Source organism: Mustela erminea, chromosome 3 (genome assembly GCF_009829155.1).
Source record: "Mustela erminea isolate mMusErm1 chromosome 3, mMusErm1.Pri, whole genome shotgun sequence".
NCBI lineage: Eukaryota > Metazoa > Chordata > Mammalia > Carnivora > Mustelidae > Mustela > Mustela erminea.
Window position 1 is genome coordinate 21293138 of NC_045616.1, and position 19039 is coordinate 21312176.

Below are 19039 nucleotides of genomic sequence, written 5' to 3' on the forward strand. Positions count from 1 at the left end.
GCTAATATTATTATTAACAGCCCCCTGCACAGAGCCACCATATAGTAGGTGTTTAATGGATGTTTGTGGATTCATTGTGCTCCTACGAAGGTCAGCACCTTCATGAACCTCTACCCCGGGTCGGGGCTCCTCCGCAGAAGGAAGGCAGATTCTGCCCCATCCCGGGGGAGAGCTAGTCTTCGACCCCACAGGCAGGAGCAGTCACAGTGAAAGCCCCAGAAGTGACTGAGACCAGACGGGCTTCCAAGGAGCCAATGAAGTCTTTACCTGAGAAAGGAAGCCCTGCAATCTCCGTGAAGGGCAACCAGGAATCATGAATGCGTCAGACATCGCGAGGTAGACTTGAGGCCAGTAGAAGCTGAAAAAGAAAAAAAAAAAAATTAGTGGGATTTAGGGGCTTACGTGGATAGTTCTAATCAATAATAATGTCAACAGTTGGTAACAGTCATGCATGCCTGTTTCGTGCCAGGCACAGTAAACCTGTATGAGCTCATTTAACCGTCTCAACACACTATGAGGCTGGTATCTCATTTTTGCGACTGAAGACACCGAGGCCCGAACGTGACCCTCAAGCCAGTCCTGACCCCTCGCGTCCAGACGTCCCTCCTTCCAGTCCGGATCCAGCTCGCACGCCGCAGCCCGGCCCTCCCCTGCCTTCTTCGGGGCACCTGCCGTGCCACCTCGGTGTCAGGCTGGGTTCGCCCAGTCCAGGATACCTGGCTCTCCTTCCCGCCTCTGACCTCCTAGGTCCTTCCGCTAGCCCTGCCCCTCCTCCTCTCCCGCGCCTTCTACGCCTCTCAGCTCTTCAACCCGCTTTGCCCCTGTATTCCTAGCTCCTCCTCTCAGCTCCGCCCCCGACCTTCTTTCTCCTCATGGCCCGCCCCCGACAATCTAGCTCCTCCCACATCCCCGACTCGGCTCCTCCTCCCCAGTCCTCCCCGCCCCCAGCTTCCTGGCTCCTCCTCTCAGCTCCGCTCCGGACCGTCGGGCCCCGCCTTATCCCCGCCCCTGGCCCCTCCTCCGCCGCGTGCTCTGCCCCCACCCTCCTAGCTCCTCCTCTCAGTTCCTCCTCTGGACTCCTAGCCCCTCGTGGCCCCGCCCCCGGCCCGTTCGCTCGTCCTCCTGGCCCCGCCCCAGCGTCCTCGATCCTCCCGTAGCCCCGCCCCTGGCGCCCAGTCTCCCGCCCCGCCCCGACCGCTCTGTTCCTCCCTCTGCCTAGTCCGCCCCGCCCCTGGCCCGTGGCCCCTTTTCTCTCGCCGCGTCTGGCCCGCGCTGCTGATCCGTCCGCGGAAGCCCGCGAGCGTTCGAGCCGCTAGCGAACTCCGCACCGTCAGATCACCAGGTTCGCCTCTGTGTCCCGGCGCCGCCGCGCCCTCTCTTCAGAGTAAGTACCTCCCGGCGCGTGGGTCTCACACATACTCCCTCTCGGGGCTTCCCCGGCCGCTGGGCTGACGGCTGCTCCTAGGGGCGCGCCTTCCGCTCCCTCAGACTTTCGGGAGTGAGTGGGTGTGAGTGGGTGCATGTGAGCGCGTGTGTGTCAGAGTGTGTGTGCAGGCGCGCACAGCCCCGGAAACTCCCCGAAGTTTTACCCAGTTTCTGCGCCGCGGCGCCTGTCTGAGACCTCCGGCTAGCAGCCCCTACCACAGACTCGGGTCGAACCTTTCCTTCACTTCCACCTCCTCCTCTGAGCCCCACGCGCGACCCGGTCCTTCCTTGTGTAGACGCGGAGCCCGCTATGTGTCCCGCTGCCTGCTAACAGCTCGTGCTGTGCAGAGGAGACTGCCCGGGTTACCACAGTGCCCCAGGTTGCAGACGGAGGTGCTGGCCGGAGATTGTAATCCAACCCCGCGTGGTAAAACGGACGCACTGGAGTTTTTACCTCCGTCGTTCGGTGGAGGCTGCCTTTGCAGAAGAAAGTTTTGTGTGTGTGTGTGTGTGTGTGTATGTGTGTGTCCTTGCGCGCGCTCGGGTGACACTGGAGCCTTAAGCACCTGATGGAGGGACACCTGATGAGCCCTTTGGGACCCAGGGAGGCTGATAGGCATGTTCAAGACCCCCCTCCGGCTGACCAACCGAACTTTGACACCTAAAAGGGTGTGCATTCATTCAGTGACACGGTAATGCTAGCGCCAACTGATTTCCTAAAACACAGCAGTAGTTAGAAAGAGCAGGACCTGCGGGATGGTGGAAGGAAGGGGACAAGAGTTGAGAGCCCAGCCCTGGAACAACAAAATCCTTGAGTTACTTGCATCCCTGTGTAAATTCTTTCATGGGGGGGGTGGGCAGGAGGTCAATACTACCTCAAGGTAGAGGACATTTCTGCATTTAAAAAAAGGTTAGGGGCGCCTGGGTGGCTCAGTGGGTTAAGCCTCTACCTTTGGCTCAGGTCATGATCCCAGGGTTCTGGGATCGAGCCCCACATCGGGCTCTCTGCTCAGCAGGGAGCCTGCTTCCTCCCCTCTCTCTCTCTCTGCCTGCCTCTCTGCCTACTTGTGAGCTCTGCCTATCAAATAAATAAATAAAATCTTAAAAAAATAATTTAAAAAAGGTTAATTGATAGCGACACTGTACTTGAATCCATCCCTAAATGATTCCCTGGTTGCCGAATTCTTCTGTATCTCTGAATTCTCTGAATTCTTCTGTATCTCATTGTATTCTTGCTATGTTCTTACTATGAAAGGAGAGAGCCCCATAAAATGCCCCCACTTCCTTGACAATTCATTTAAGATATGCTGGTAATTAAATGACATGTCGAATAGAAATCTTTCGTTGAGGTGTACGGGTGGTGGGGGGTGGGCGGCAGAAAGCTGTGTGGCTAAAGAAAATCACCAGAACAGAGCAGCTTTACGTTGCCATTGTACGCTGGCATGCGAGAGCAAGTGCTGATAAATCACTTTAAGTGCTGCTTATCACAGCAGATATTTTTATCCTGGTTTCAATCCTGTGTTACACAAAAGTGTTTCCACGGTGTTTTAACTAAGGAAACATTATGCTGTGAAATGTAAACATATGACTCCATCTCTCTTAAAGGAAAGAAATAATTATCACACTTAATTAAACACCTGGAAACATTTATTGCCACCTTCTAATTAGATCTGACATGGGGAGTTAAGTCAGCAAGTTATTGCTAATTTTCTAGCTGGTAACACAATTAGCTTTTTTGTAGGGTTTTTTGGATGGCTGTTCCCCTTGGTACACAGTACTTGCCTCCCCCACCCCTGGCCCACCTTTTGAGTTTCTACCTGTTATTTGAGTAAATAGTTTCTGGAAGTGGATACCACCTACCTCCCTGCAAAATGCGAATGCTTTAGATGTTGACTGTTTCGTATTCACCATTTTTGCATGAACAGATGTAGGCCTTATAAGCTACTATATTCATCTAGATTATCGGATAATTTAAGAATCATTGGGAAATCATTGCATCTGAGAAGCGGCCCCCAAAAGCATAGTTGTTCTGACGAGTGGACCCTGAAATGTTGTTCTTTAAGGGAGATTTTAATCTCTTGTGCCATTTGGTGTCCTTTGCTTAAATTCAATGAAAAGGGGTAGCTTGAGCTGGAAAATCTCATCTTCATTGCCCCTTAGTTTTCCATTTCTGTCTCTGTTGCCAGTTACAGTGTTCATCTTGGTAGCATGGTCTTGTGAGTGCAGACCCTTCAGGGATCCTGACAGAATGGCCAAGAAGCTTTAGGGTGAGCATGCTCCCCCCACACCAGAAGAGTGTTTTCTGAGGCCTGTTCTCTGCAGTTCTTCATTCTGTTGAAACTGGAGGAAAGGGTGTGTGGAGAGAAATGATTGCATCCAAACAGCACTTGTTAGGAAATGCCATATGGGAGGAGGGGTCAATTTCTAGATGGTTTCTGGTTGTGGGAATTTCAGATAGTTGCTCTTTGCTTTTGGGCACTAGGGAGATCTCGAAGTTCATGGGTCCACTTATTCTTCTTCTGCTTGGGACCGCCTTTTGGAATGAAGACATTTGCTTCTTGAAGATTTCATGTGTGGTCTGTCAAGAGTTAAGCTTTGCTGACACACCTCTCAGAAGAATCTGTTCCCCACCCCTTCCAGGTTTGCTCACATTGAAGGGATGGAACGTGGGGGAACCTTTGGGAGGCAGGGGAGGATCAGTGAGAACAAGTGAGGGCCACCTATTTTCTCACAGAGACAAAAGCCAGCATTAGTGCAACCCCAGTCCCAGGACCACTGACTTGGGCCCTGGGCCCGTGCATAGGGGTCAACCTAGGTTAAAAAAAAAAAAGAGAGAGAGTGGACCCTTGACCCCCTGTTTGGCATTCTCAGTCAGCTCAGGTCTGAGACAGAAGTTGACGGAAGGCACTGTGTGTGGGGCTAGATCAACTTTTTTCGCCTCGCCCTTCCTCACGCTGCCCACATCCTGCGTCTAATACCAAATGCACACAGTAAGAACTCAACAAACATTAAAAATGAGCTTTTAAAATCCCAGCCTTTATGTTTCCCTGGGGTAACAGTTTCCCGTTCAGCTCTTCTGTCCCTGGTTTTGATGACTCTGGCCCTGGAGTCTGAATTGACTGAAGTTTTTAGACTCTTCTCCGTGAGTGGTGCTTACCAACAGCTAAAAGTGGGTGCTTCTTTGAGGGTTAAAAAAAAAAAAAAAAAGTTTTTCAGTGAACCTTGTTGCAAAACATAAATGAGATAAAATAGCATCCAGTGGACACCGGTTTGCATTCGACATTTTGGAGTAAGAAGAGGAAATGAGCTATAGGTGGAGGGTAGATAATTCTAGAAACAAGAGGCATTCAGGAATGTGAGAAACCATCTGTCCTATGGGTTTAAGACCTTAACTTCTGTTGTTATACAAATCTGGGGGTGTATCCCCTCTTTCAGCTTGCGGGGGTGGGGGCGTTGTTACCATTGGTTCACACAAGGGACACTGATAGAGCTCTTGCTGTGTGCACAGCCCTCTCCTATTCACAGGAGGGCTGGCAACTTGCAGGGAAAATGTCGGTAAGAACGGGCCCCAGCAGGTAGGTTGACAGTGGCAAAAGTAGGTTTAGAATTCTTCAGTTTCACCAAGGGAAGTAAAGGCACTTCCCTAGGATAGAAGAACCATTTTCAAAATACTTTTATTTCAAAAGATAAGAAACAGAAATAAGCACTTTTCTTCTGATGTCCCTTTCAAATGGCCTGGGCTGTAACTGCCATCAGCCTGATTCCAGAGAACTTTGTTTCCCTGGATCTTCACTTTGTTTCCCTCCTTTTAGAGAGTTGTTGCATTTTCTCTAGAGGCAAGGATTCATGGTTCAGGACCCAGGTAGTGGAGGTTCGGAACCAGCGGCAAAGCTGGGTGGGCAGCTACAAGTTTGTTTTTCTAGGATCTACTCTGTTATCTAGAACGAGAGAGTTGATAGAACAACTCGGGGATGTTTCTCTTGAGGTAACAAGGGGCGGGGGCAGGCATACAGTGATCTGCCTCACAAAAAAAGAAAAAAAAATGGATGAGGGATCACAGGAATGGGCCTCTGCTTAAGCACCCCATGCTGACTTATAAACAAATCGAGGTTTGTTTCTTTAATAATAGAGAATGGAATTAAATCCAAAATCCACTTGTAGTTTCCGTAAACACTGGGAATAAGGATGACTTCTAGGTTAGTCACGATGTGGTTGGTTCACATGACTCTGCAGGATTCACCTCTTCCGGTCCCAGCCACCCCGGCTGTGTGACTTTGGATAGTCCACTCAAGCTCTCTGAGCCCGTTTCTCTACCTCAAAACTGGGGGTAGTAGTTACGTCCTGGGTTTTGTGATGTGGATTAAAGCAGAACGTCCCTCTCCTGGTGTCCATGTGTGGAAGGCGCCCGGCAAAGGATGGGCTTCTCCGGTTTGGCCAGGTTGGGCTCACTTTGAGAGGATGGTGTTTGTACTGGGTCAGAGTGGAGGGGAGAGGAAGAGCCATAACTTGTACCACATGTGTTTTTAGCATGAACTTTCTTTTTTCCATGATGCCAGAGGAGCCCAGAGAAGGGGGTGAATATAGCCCAATTTCAATGATTCCCAGCTGCAGGGTCATGTGATAATGGAGGGAAATCTTGCTGTTGCTGCTGCTGCTTCAAAAGAGAAATGAGCCAGAAGAGGGTATCTGGGTTTTACGTATCTAAGCATGAGGCAAGCCAGCATCCTGGGAGCCTCCCTGTGCATGAGGGAAGCTTTTCTTTCTTCCTTCCTTCCCTCCCTCCTTCCTTTCCTCACCTCCCTTCCTTCCTTCCTTCCTAGAGAGAAAGATTACAGGGGCAAGAGGCAGAGGGAGAGGGAGGGAGAGAATCTTCTGCGGGCTCCACGCACGCAACCTGGGTTGGGGGGCAGAGGGGCTCGATCTCACAACACTGACATCATAACCTGAGCTGAAATCAAGAGTCGGATGCTCAACTGAGGGAACCACAAAGGTGCCCCAAGAGGAAAGCTTTTTAAGAAAAACCTGTTGCAGTTAAGATGTGAGCAGTGGGTTGGCCTTTCACCTCTGGGGGCCCTTGTTTAAATCAAGTATTGGATGAAACCCAATTATCCAAGACAGGCAGGTATGTCTCAGCTGTCCTCAGTGTCACAAGGGGACCTGGCCTTTGGGGGGAAGCTGTGAGATTTCCAGAGGGCGGGAATGCCTCGTCTTGGTTGTCCACTGGGTCAGGGTCTGCTGGGCACACTTCTCTCTCTCTCTTTCTCTTTAGGGCATGAAATACCCTCATATATATTTGAAATGAGCCAACCTTCTCCACTCCTGAGCACTAAAAAAAGTTTTTTACAATATCACTGTCAACCAAAATACCAAAATGAAGGAGGCAGAGGTTGTAGTGTGTGTTTGTGAACACCCAGCTGTCTTCATCCTTCCCTAGTTCAAGAGCTTGAGCTGACTATGTCCAGGCGTGCGCGCTCTCTCGCTCTCTCTCTCTCTCTCTCTCTCTCACACACACACACACACATACACACGTGACTAAGGAATTCTGCAGAGATGTCAGTCTTCTGAGAAAATCGGCAGACACCATGTTGGATTGAGGAGTTCAGAACCATCTTTGATGATCCAAACCTTTAAGGAGTAAGTCTCGGACTGATTCCACCAGTCAGCAATCAGGAAATAACTCCTTTGTGTTTCTTTCTTCTCTCTTTCTTCCTCTTCTTCTTCTTCTTCTTTTTTTTTTTTTTAAAGATTTTATTTATTTGAGAGAGAGAGAGAGCACGCTTGTGGGGGGGGTAGGCAGAGTCCCTGCTGAGCAGAGAGCCTGATGAGGGGCTCAATCCCAGGCTCAGGGTTATGACCTGAGCCAAAGGCAGACGCTTAACTGACTGAGCCACCCAGGCGCCCCTCTTCTCTCTTTAAAAAGATGAGGTAGTTTTCTGGGAAAGGCTGGTGTTTGAATCTATGTTATCACTTCCCAAGGACAGAGCATTCCTAATTTCAGTGCTGGAATCCCTTGTTGCCTAGGTGACGGGATAGGCTCCCAGGAACTCACAGAGTGTACCTGAGACAGGTGAGCGGGCTCAGACCTCCCCTCTGTGTGGCACTCACCAGGCTATTTTGCTCCTTGGCTTCTCTGACCGGGAAAGCTCAGGCTGCTGTGACTTGCTAGGGTCAGACACTGTGTGTCAATGGGGAGCCTTCTGAGGAGACAGGGGCTCTGGGGGGTCCCTGGCCTTTGTGCCCCAAGTGGGATGGTTTGAATGCGTGAGTATCTGGCAGCCACAAATGAAGATAGACCAAATGAAGCTGTGAACTTTTCTAGCGTGCTGCTGTAGTGCAGGGCCCATCAGGGGCCACAACTCCCCACCTAACAGCAAGTCAGTATCCCCTGGGACCCTTGATACCAAAGATGCAGGTTTCTGGTCTCCACTACCAGAGTGGGCCTGGGACTCTGTATTTCTGAACCCTTCCCCTCAAACCTTGACTACTGCCTAGCAAATTCTAAAACCCTAGCCTGGGAGACCAGTTTTAATGTCTTGTTCTATAAGAAGACTATTCAGGCAACAGATGATCTGTAGGGTTATTTTTTGTTTGTTTTTGTGGGGGCCCAAGGTGGTTTTGGCAGTGGAAAGAACAGATTTCTTGAAAGTTCAGAGTGGTTTTAAAAGTTTAAAGAAGATTAAAATGAACTGGCTCAAAACGAACACCTGTTCACCCATTCTAAGAAACAACAAAGTGATTTTTCTAGTAGGTCCTCACCGGGTGGAGGAATGTTGACCAACGGTGAGGTCAGAAACAAAAAAATAACCATCAACACCTAGCGTGGTGTCCCACAAGTAGGTCCAAGAATTGAGAGCCGTGAAGCAGGGACCCCAGGAAATCAGCTCAGGGTTCGTTAGTTAAAAATCTAGATTACCAATCACCAGCTCTGCTGACATCATTGGCTGGTGCTGGCTGCCTGGAGGCCATCTCCTGTGGCTTCATATGGGATGGGCGCCCCTTTTTCAAGAGTGGCAGACAATGGGAGGAGCACAAGGCCTAAGACTTGGTCACTGCGTATCACTGAGTGAGGGCTGCCCTAGGTCCCCTCCCTGTCCTGAGGTCCCGACCCCTCTGGGGCTGTCCTCTTCTTGGGGTGCTCCTCTCATTTCAAATTGGTGGGCAATGGCAAGATGGAGAACACAGTTTCTTTCCTTGAAGCCACCTTGCTGTAACTTTCTCCACTTCCTCTCCTCCTCCTCCCTCTTCTTTTTTCAAATTCTTTTTCTTTTTCCTTTTTTTTTTTTTTTTCATTTTGAGTTGGGCCAGTGCTTGAGACTTTCTTCCCTATTTCTAAATTCTGGTCACTTCTCTCTTTATCACTCTGGTAAGAGCCATGGGGTATATTAGAAGTCTGCCTCTGATGATATATAATAGCCATTTTAGTAGGAGGCTCTGTCTTTCCTTGAGATTTAAATATTCTATCAGGGATCAACAAGGATATAAAGGGACTCCTCTGAGTCATGCTTGCGCCCCTCTCTCTAGACAGCCATCCTGCAGTATGCTGAGGGGGACGGGGGTGCTTTGAGCCTCGTAGTTTGGGAAAGGGGTCAGTTGTAAGAGTTTGGGAAGTGGCTTGTGGAGATGGATGGCAGGGGCATACCTGACTCTTGAGCTCCCTCCAGGCATATCTACCCCAAATTTACCTTCCATCCATCTGTTTTAAGTTCTGTTGCCTTTTATGGTTGCCCTTACGGTTTATACAGCCCTGATAATAAGTAGTGTGGTATATCAGCATATTGGTGAAGCTCAGACTGGACGGCTTTGATAGCAGATCTATATTTCTCCCAGCTCTGGAGGCTGGAAGGCCAGGCTCAAGGTGTCAGCAAGTTTGGTTTCCCTTGAGGCTTCTCTCTGTGGCTTGCAAAGGGCTACCTTCCATAATTTCCTCCCCTGATCTTTTCTCTGTGAGGGCATCCCTAGTGTTTCCCTCTCTTTATATAAGGACACAGGCCCTGTCAGATTAGGGTCCCACCTTTGTGATCTCATTTTACCATAATTATCTCTCTAAAGGGCCTATCTCTGAATAAGGTCATATTGGAGGTTGGAGCTTCCAAATATGAATATGTTAGGGGGCAGAATTCTCTCTCTAACAATGAAAGGGTATTACAAATGGTAGTCTTTCCGTTAGCGTCGTACAGTTTACATCTACTATGTAGAGTGCTCTGAATTGGCAGTTACTATTTTGCACTTTAAACAACTATTTTTTAAAATTTTTTAAATTTCTTTTCAGTGTAACAGAATTCATTGTTTTTGCACCACACCCAGTGTTCCATGCAATATGTGCCCTCCTTAATACCCACCACCTGGCTCCCCCAACCTCCCATCCCCCGCCCCTTCAAAACCCTCAGATTGTTTTTCAGAGTCCACAGTCTCTCATGGTTCACCTCCCCTTCCAATTTCCCTCAACTCCCTTCTCCTCTCCATCTCCATATGTCCTCCATGTTATTTGTTATGCTCCACAAATAAGTGAAACCATATGATAATTGACTCTCTCTGCTTGACTTATCTCACTCAGCATAATCTCTTCCAGTCCCGTCATGTTGATACAAAAGTTGGGTATTCATCCTTTCTGATGGAGGCATTATACTCCATAGTATATATGGACCACATCTTCCTTATCCATTCGTCCTTAAATAACTATTTTGAAAAAATTAAAACATGAGAAAAAGGTGGTTTTTTTTCTACTTATATACTTATTCACAATATTTGGGGTCTTGATTCTTTAGCATAGGCCCATTTCCATCTGGGTATTTTCTTGTCTCTCAGCCTGAAGAACTTCCTTTATAATTTCCTGTGGCTCAGGCCTGCAGGGAACAAATGCTCTCAACTTCTTCTGTGTGTGTGCCCTTCATGTCTGTGTGTCCAATTTTCTTCTTATAAGGACACCAGTCATTTTGTCTTAGGGCTTTCCCTAACGGCCTCATTTTAGGTGAATCATGTCTTTAAAGATCCTAACTCCAAATGCAGTTCTGTTTTGAGGTACTGGACGCTCAGGTTTCAACATTCGAATTTGGGAGGGGGGCACAATGCAGGCCGTAACAATCAGATACTGTAGGTGGCAGGTTAAGAGAACACCCAACAAACAGGTTTGAACAGTAAAGTCATTAAGTTATCTTGAGTGAGGGGCAGTCTGTGGTTGGTCCAATCCAAGGTCGAACCAATGGCTTAAACAGTTATCACCAGGGACCAAGTTCTTCCCATCCTTCCACTCTCCCATTGTTAGCATGTTACCTTTCCTTCAACAGACTTGCTGCCTCAGGGGCAGAAAAGGGTGTCCTCAGCACCGGGTATTGCACATTGTTCCCAACCCCATCCAAAGGCACAAAGTGTGTGTGTGTGTGTGTGTATGGAGGGTGGAGGGCAATGATGAATCTATTCTTCTGCAGTGTCCATGTCTTTCTGTCCAAGGATAGAATCTTTCCTGAAGTCTCCTCAGGCTTTGTGGGGCAGAAGTGAGTGAAGTGGGGGCTACAAGGGAAACTGTGAAAGTAAGTGGCAGTCATTAGGGGAAAATGCCACTGTGGGAGGTTGGCTGTGCCAATAGGAAGAAGGGAGAGGGCATGACAAGTGGGCAGGCAGCACCCTCCCTGGACCCAGACTCTCACATTCTAGAAGCTGTGTAGCTAAGGCCCTCACTATTCCTGAGAATGATAAAACCAGGTTTTACTGGAATTAAAGCTAACCACCCATGATGAGGAGTGGGGAGAAAAACAGAAGATGGAGGAGGTGTTGAAAACCACATAGGCTTCATTACTCCTGGTAGTGACATTTTAATGCTCAGGCTTTAAATGCTCACCGTTTTTTAATGGGAAGGGTCATGGATTTAGAAAAATAGCACAATTTACTTTAGAGACAGCATCGTACATTCAGACCTCAAAGGTATCCACCAAATAGAGAATTCTTCACGTTTCTGGAAACGTTCACAACCATAATGGCAATAATGACACGCACTTGTGGAGTACTTAGAGCAGATCAGGAGAAAGGGCTGAGTGTTAATCCATGTTTACAGATAAGGAACTGAGGTTTGGGGAGGTTAAGTAAGCCCACAGGTGCCTGGCCACACTGGGCTTCGTACTGTAGAAGTTCACTTGTCCCGCTTATGTATGCTCTGAGCGGCTACAGCACATTACCCCTCTATAAACCTGCTACAAACTCTCTCATTGCCTGTGGATTCTCCAAGGCTGTTTCCTTTCCAGCCAGCTACTGTCTGCTTCATAGACAAAAGTCCTAGGATTATTTCAGATATAGTTCACCTTTCAAAGTTAGGAAGGTAGACATTCAAAACCCATGGAACTGAGCTTCTCAAGTTGGAAGGATAACTCTGATGTCCTGTTTTGTAAAGGAAAAAAGGTGGACAGTTTTCAGACATATCCTAGAGAAATGTATCTTTCGTCATTGGCTCGTGCTGCCCAGTGCCCAACTGAGTGGTGGCAAATGTGCCCTCCAGTTTACAGAGTCTTTGTTTGAGGCATGTTGTCTAAGAGTGGGGACAGCTTCCTGACAGTCACCGTGTGGAGACTGCCCCCCGCCCCAGGGAAGACCTGGGTGTTTGGGGTTGGCCACACAGATGTTGGGCTAGTTGTATGTCTTATCCCGTGGCTTTGATGCCAGGAAGCTTGCCTTCTGCTCCCAGACCCACTGCTCCAACGTCCTGTCCCCACAGCTCAGTATGGGGGCTGACCCCGGGAGGCTGCATTTCTTCACTTTGTTCCTGAACTCACGTTGCTAAAGCTGTAACAGCACCCTGGGTATGACAGTTCAGTTAGACTTGAGGATTGCTAAAGTTTGGGGGAAAAGTTCTGTTCATTTGCTCTCTTAATCTCCTGTTGCTAATAGCTTGCATGGGGGGTTGGGAGGGTCGAGTAAAGAAGAGAGTAAATGGTGTCCCTTCCTTGGCTAATTCTGGGAACTCAAAGCGAGTAGGCTGAATGCTAGGACTTTGAATCAAGCAAAGACTCTCACGTCTGTAAGAACCCAGTATCTAACAGCTTTTGGCAGTTCCGGTAGGTACCCGAGAGGACATTTTTGCCCTGAGATTGCCTTTGGAATATTTTGGAGCACACCATTTGCTGTAAGCTTTAGGAAATTCTTGGAAGTGTTATAAGGCAAATTTTAATCAGAACATTATAGATACAGTCTTTTACCTTAAACACAAGTTCTTTGAAACAGAAAGCCTCATCTGACACCTGCTCCCGGCTGATCTGCTGCTAGGACCCTTTCCTCTCTATACCTTGTGATCCCCTCCAGCAGTTAGCTCTTTCTCTGTTAACATGCCTAGATTTTCTAAATGCCTTTTTTTTTTTAAATAAACCTTTTTTATTATAAGATGAAATACAAATACCAAAACCCACACAAAGCAAATATACACTTTAGTGACTTACTGTAAGACAAACACTCATATAACCGTCCCTCCAGGCAAGAAACAGCATTTGGCCAGCTACACCACAAAGTGCCTTCACTTACCCAGCCCCAGTCATATTCTCCTTTGTCCCTCCAAAAGCAAATGCCAGCCTGACTTTTATAGTAATCACTTCCTTGCATCTCTTTATGGTTTTATCACCCAGATGACCAACCTGACCCATGAGAGTCATGATAGTTAAGTCTTGCTCATTATTTTTTAAAAGATCTTATTTATTTATTTGAGAGAGAATGAGTGAGAGAGAGCATGAGAGAGGAGAAGATCAGAGGGAGAAGCAGACTCCCCAAGGAGCTGGGAGCCCGATGCGGGACTCGATCCTGGAAGTCCGGGGTCATGACCTGAGCCAAAGGCAGTCGCTCAACCAACTGAACCACCCAGGTGCCCCAGTCTTGCTCATTTTAAAAAAACCTGATGTGTCTTTTAGATCTCTTTGAGTCTACAGATTCCCTTAACATCCTCCCCATATTAAAAAAGTGTTTATATATATATATGTACATATGTATATATTTGTGTGCATATATATATTTGTGTGTCTGTGTGTGTATATTTGGGTTTTTTTTGTTGTTGAAGGACCTGGGCTGTTTGACTCTGTAGTTTCCCAGAGAGTTGATAACAAGACGTGTGCTCATGGTGAAGTTCAGCTTGCATCTTTGCTGTGTGTTTCCTGCATCTGGGTCCAGAGGCTTAATCAGACTCAGGTCTGATCGCTTTAGCAAGGTGACAGGTGCCATTGGATTCTTTCATGGAAGTATAAGTGTCCGCTTCTTCCACTCTTTTTTCCTGTTTGCAGCTGTTGATCCTTGCTGTCTGGATCTATTAGTTCATTGGGGATTACAGACTGGTATATTCTAATTGCACCATTTTCATTTCATTTCTTAGCTGTAATCATCTTATTAAGATAGACGCCCCTTCAGACTATTATTTGGTTACTGAGTGGTACAGTTCACATAAAAAAACCGGAGTGAATATTTGGTTCTTTCCTTTGATTTACCCACTTTTCAAGAATTGGTTTCCTGTGGTTTTCAAAAGGTGACCAGTTAGGTATGGATTTTTTTTTTATTGTTATAATCATGGAATTAAATATATTTGATGGGTTGCAATTCACTGAAATTTTAACTTTTTCTTTTTTAAGATTTTATTTACTTATTTGACACACAGAGAGATCACAAGTAGGCAGCGAGGCAGGCGAGAGAGAGAGAGAGAGAGAGAGAGAGAGAGGAGGAAGCCGGCTCCCCGCTGAGCAGAGATCCCGATGCGGGGTTCAGGACCCTGAGATCATGACCTGAGCCGAAGGCAGAAGCTTAACCCACTGAGCCACCCAGGTGCCCCAATTTCTTTCTTTTTAAAAGATTTTATTTTTAAATAATTTCTACACCCAACGTGGGGCTAGACCTCACAACTTGAGACTTGCCAGGTTCCCCATCCCCTAATTTTTTGATAGTGACCTTTGTATTAATGTCCTTGTCCCACATTTTCTTTTCTTGAGAATCTTAAATACGTAACCCCATTTTCTTCTGATCAAGTATTGTTGTCAAAATTCTGGTGATGATAATTTAATTTTTTTTCCTTCTATATGACCTACGACTCTTTCAGCACTTCTGAGAGCCTCTGCTGTATGCCTATTCCCTTCCATTTATTATCTACCTACTCTTCCAATACATTGATTAGTGAGCTAAATGCTACCGAATCCAGGTTAATGACTTGGCTCACCCTGGTGCCAAGTAATTGCTCTCTCCTGTTAACTCAAAATAAGCCACTTACTCTGAGTAAGGATAGTTCTTATCTTTGTAACCTCAGCTCTACTTTGTAAAGTGCACAGAGTTAGCGCTAAATATATACTTGTTTATGAAATAATCGTTGGGGAAGGATGTGGGTTTTCTCCTTTCCATTTTAGCCTGTCAAGCACTGCCCCGCCCCTTTGGCTGTTTCCTCCAATCAGGTGCGGCTTGGCCCCAGAGCAGGCCTTGTGCACTGAGGCAGGCTCCGCCCCCAGCAGCAGGTGTATGACTGCAGCGCCCCTGGGGCCCTGGGTTGTCCTAGAGTCAGGTTTTCAGGCCATGTTCTCACGTTACCAGCACCCTGGGAACCCCTGGCTCCCAGAGGGTCCAGCCCCATCCGGAATGCCACTGTGGCTCCATTCCTGTTTGCAGTCCCGGTTGACCGTAGCTTGACCTCTTCTTGTGGGTTTTAAGGCCCAGGCCCCTGGCAGTGTGGGCCCAGACCTTAGCCTCTCAGGGGACTGAAGCTGCCACCTGTCCTTTCCTTTCTTGGTTGACCTTTCTGCTCTTCACTTCTTGGCTGCTGAAACCCACAGCAGGATGGCAAAATGGATCCCCTTGGCCTGCATGTGATGTCCCATGCATTTGGTTCAACACTACCCTGTGTTTAGTTGGTAAAAATTAAATGCCAGTGACTGGGGCATGGATGCCAGTTTGGCCAAAGCCTCTACTATTTGCTGCTGAATTAGCTTGGGCAGCCACACATTTCATTCATCTGCCTGCCTCCTGTAGACAGTTGCATTGAGAACCTTAGACTTCAGCTATCTCATACTTCTCAGAACATTTGCCAGTGGGTATGACCCATGGACCATCCACTTTTATGCCTGGCCTGTGCTAGTTCAGCAACATCCTTACCCTGGCTCTTTTCGTTAGGCCCTGGCCTGTGGGCCTTGAAGAATTTATTTCCCCCTTCCTCTTGATCAACTCAGTGCCACGCAATTAACAGGGAAAAAAAAAAAAAAAAAGGTTGTAATACATAGCTTTTGCAAATATTCATGCTACAAAAGCAACAATAAGAAGATTTCAGCAAGGGGCACCCGGGTGGCTCAGTCAGTGAAGCATCTGCCTTCGGCTCAGATCATGATCCCAGCCAGGGTCCTGGGACCGACTTCTACATTAGACTCCTTGCTCAGCCGAGAGCCTGCTTCTCCCTCTTCTCCTCTCGCTCTCCCTTTGTCTGCTCTCCCCCTGCTTGTGTGCATGCTTTCTTTCTCAAATAAACAAATAAAATCTTAGGAAAAAAAAAAAAAAAAAGAAGAAGATTCCAGAAGTAATGGAATAGTGTCTCTTCTCCAATGGATGTGAACACTGAGGTGATCTCAGGTATGCAGAAAGACGGGAACCCCGTTGCCTAGAGCACATCAGAGAAATCTCACTGGCACCAGTGAGTCAGTGGTATGGAAAAACTGCCTATGACATGAGAAATTACTCTGGTTGCCCCCCTTTCTGTTCTTGGTCAGTGGTCCTGAGGAGAGGAACTGTGCTCAGACTCTGCACTCCTGTGGCTGGCCTGTCCTCATGAGGTTTTCCCCAGATCTAGCAAACGGTCCTGGGAATGACTCTTTCCTCCTAGGAGTTTCCATGGATGACTATTGGCTTGTGTGAAAATGTAAGCATTTTCCAGTCTGCTTTTATTAATTCAACAGAAATCATACTGAAGACTTTTCCCTATTTTTCCTGCTCCTAGATGACTGTGTTTTTTTGCCTTTTGCCTCTGATTAGCCCGGGTGTGAACCAACTAGGGTGGTAGAGGCTCCGGATTTCCTGAGCGCTTACTGTATGCTGGGAATTTTATGCTAAACTTTCAGGTACCTTGCCAAGTCCAGGGTTCTGTCATTGTCGTACCCATTTTAAAAACGAGGAAATTGAGACCGCAAGAGTCAGAGTCGTTACCCAAGTCAAAAGCAAAGTTGATATTTAAATCTGTTGGTTCTTAACCACATCGCTGTACTTCCTTTCGCAAAAACACAGATTTTTACCTAGCTGGTTTGCAGGTGCTTGCCATTAAGTGACTAAGCGGGGCTCCAAGGGTTTGGAAGATGGAGCTGGCTCCTCTGTGACATTTAGATCTTGAACAGACTTTTCTTAGAGCTATTCGAGATCCCTGATTTAGACTCTGTAGCATCAGTGGAAGGGGAGTAATACAAATACAGCTCTAGAGTCTCATAGCCTTGCGTCACCCCAGGTTTGCAAATCAGTTGTTGAGAGCTGTCTGTCTCCAGTGTTACAAGTCAGCACTGTTACCAACACTTGCTTGTTAACACCTCAACAGGGGACAGGAGACTGAGGTGAAACCCATAAATTCTGAAACTTGTTAGACATTCTAGTAGTGAATTCAGTGGAGAAGGAAGTCAAAATGATTTAAAAATAAGGTTGTTGGATTTCTTACTATGTGTGCCATCTCTTTATATATGTATGTTCCCAGAATGTTCTTTTATTCCTCTCCTCAGGATGACCATGAATGGCCACTTAGGTTGTGCACTGCACAATGCAGGAGAAACCATCCACAAATATGATAATTTAGAGGTACTCCTCCTGAAGCTGGGCCTTGCATGATCAGCAAGCCTGCATTTTTTTTAAATTTTTAATTGAAGGAAAGTTGGCATATTATATTATGTTAGTTTTAGGTGTACAACATAATGATTTGACAAATATATACATTATAGAATGCTCACCAAGATAAGTGGCATCACCATCTGTCACCATACAAAATTATTACAATTTTATTGACTATATTCCGTCTGCTGTACTGGTCATCCTCATGGGTTATTTACTTTGTAACTACAAGTTTTTGTACCTCTGAGTGCCCTTCATCTCTTTTGCCCTTCCCCTATAGTTTCCTCACCTCTTTTTTTTTTTTTTTTTCTTTTTAAGCATTATTCTTTCTACCCAGGGGAATAGTGTAGACAAAGTTTGCTTCCATCATCTTTTTGAAGCAATAAAGCATGCAGATTCATTGCCCCCACCCCAGCACCCCAGCTCAGAAATTCTATGATTCTGGTTGTTATTACCTGCACTTTTCATTGTCATTTGAAGCCTGTCAGCCAGGGAGGCTAAAGCCCCTGGTAGAGCAAGAAGGGGAGAGCCCTGGGACCCTCTGGAAGAAATGCGTGTGGAATGAAGAATTCTGCACGAGGGGGCCTCAGGCTCTGGAAAGTAGATCTGGTCCCGAGCCTTTCCAGGAGGTTCCAAGGCGGCAGAACGTCCTGAGATGCTCTTGCGAGTGAGTTTATTTTTAGATTATCTTTATGTTCCCCTTCCTTGCTAAGACAAGCAATTGTTAACTGCATTAACATATGAGGAAATGGGCTGAATTATGTCTTACGGGAGAGAGCCCATCTGTATCTATCCAAGATGCTGATACAGCTAACCGTGAGTGAATTCACTCTAGGACAAAAAGAGTTCATTACAGTGCCGATTTTTAAAAAAGGGGGGAAGGGAATCTCTAAACAACTGAAGTATGCATCAATGGCTAATACATATTACTGTACTTCCTTGAGTTGAAACCTTAAACGTACTTTTATAACAAGGCTGCTCTCTGTGTACTGATAAGAGGAGATCTCCAAGAGAGATTAAATAAAAAAGCAAAATAATGATCTTATTATGTTTTTAAAAAGCACATTATATGTTTATGAGTGCATAAGCATTTTTTTTTTTTTACAGGAATGAACAGTATGCTCTGAAGAGGGGAGCTGTGGGTTGACAGATTGGGAAGGAGTTTAACTTTTTCATTTGATACCTTTCATAGTGCTTATATTTCATAGTAGAAAACTTTTGGTGGAGGAGAGAATTTAGATTTCAGTTGGGTTTTTGAGGCATTCTAATACGTCTTGAGAAAAATCTGTCTAAACAGAGCCTGCTGAGCAAAAAGCAAGATGTTGTTTGTAAACACTTGATGCTCTGAACATCAGGAACCTTCTCTCCCCCCTCACCCCCACCCCACGCCACCTCCCCAGCCTTTCCTTACTCTACTCCTCCCCACCCAGCTCCCCAGTGATTGCATTATCCCTGTAACACAGGATTGTCGGTGGCTCTCAGTGTCCAACAGAAACCAGTCCAGGAGAGAATAGGATGGAGCCCCAGATCATAGACTTATGGTCTGTCTGTCTTCAGTGCCCAGGGGAGTGTTTGTCAAGGACCAGGCACAGTGCTTTCTCGGGGATATAGGGGAATGACTTGCTGTTCAGAGACTACATATGACTTCTTGGAGCTTCAGCGTAGAAACTTCCTACTTGTGGGAGCCTGGGTGGCTCAGTCAGTTAAGCTCTGCCTTCGGCTCAGGTCATGATCCCAAGTCCTGGGATTGAGTCCCTCGTTGAGCCCCACATCTGCTCCCCACTCTGCAGGGAGCCTGCTTCTCCCTCTCCCTTTGCCCCTC

General features: G+C 46.8%; 1 protein-coding gene across 2 annotated transcripts in view; it reads left to right on the plus strand.

The window, feature by feature from the left end:
- Positions 1-1227: 1227 nt before the first annotated feature.
- The window catches only part of TNFAIP8 (TNF alpha induced protein 8), a 115089-nt gene continuing 97277 nt past the window's right edge, over positions 1228-19039 (plus strand). The window contains exons 1-2 of one of the 2 annotated variants that reach the window (XM_032335430.1): positions 1228-1384; positions 3612-3692. Coding sequence is in view for 1 of the 2 variants with exons in the window: in XM_032335428.1 (XP_032191319.1) it covers position 1384 (1 nt within the window). In the remaining variant the exon portion in view is untranslated. The remainder of the gene's footprint in view (positions 1385-3611; positions 3693-19039) is intronic. The other variant, XM_032335428.1, reaches the window with a different exon arrangement.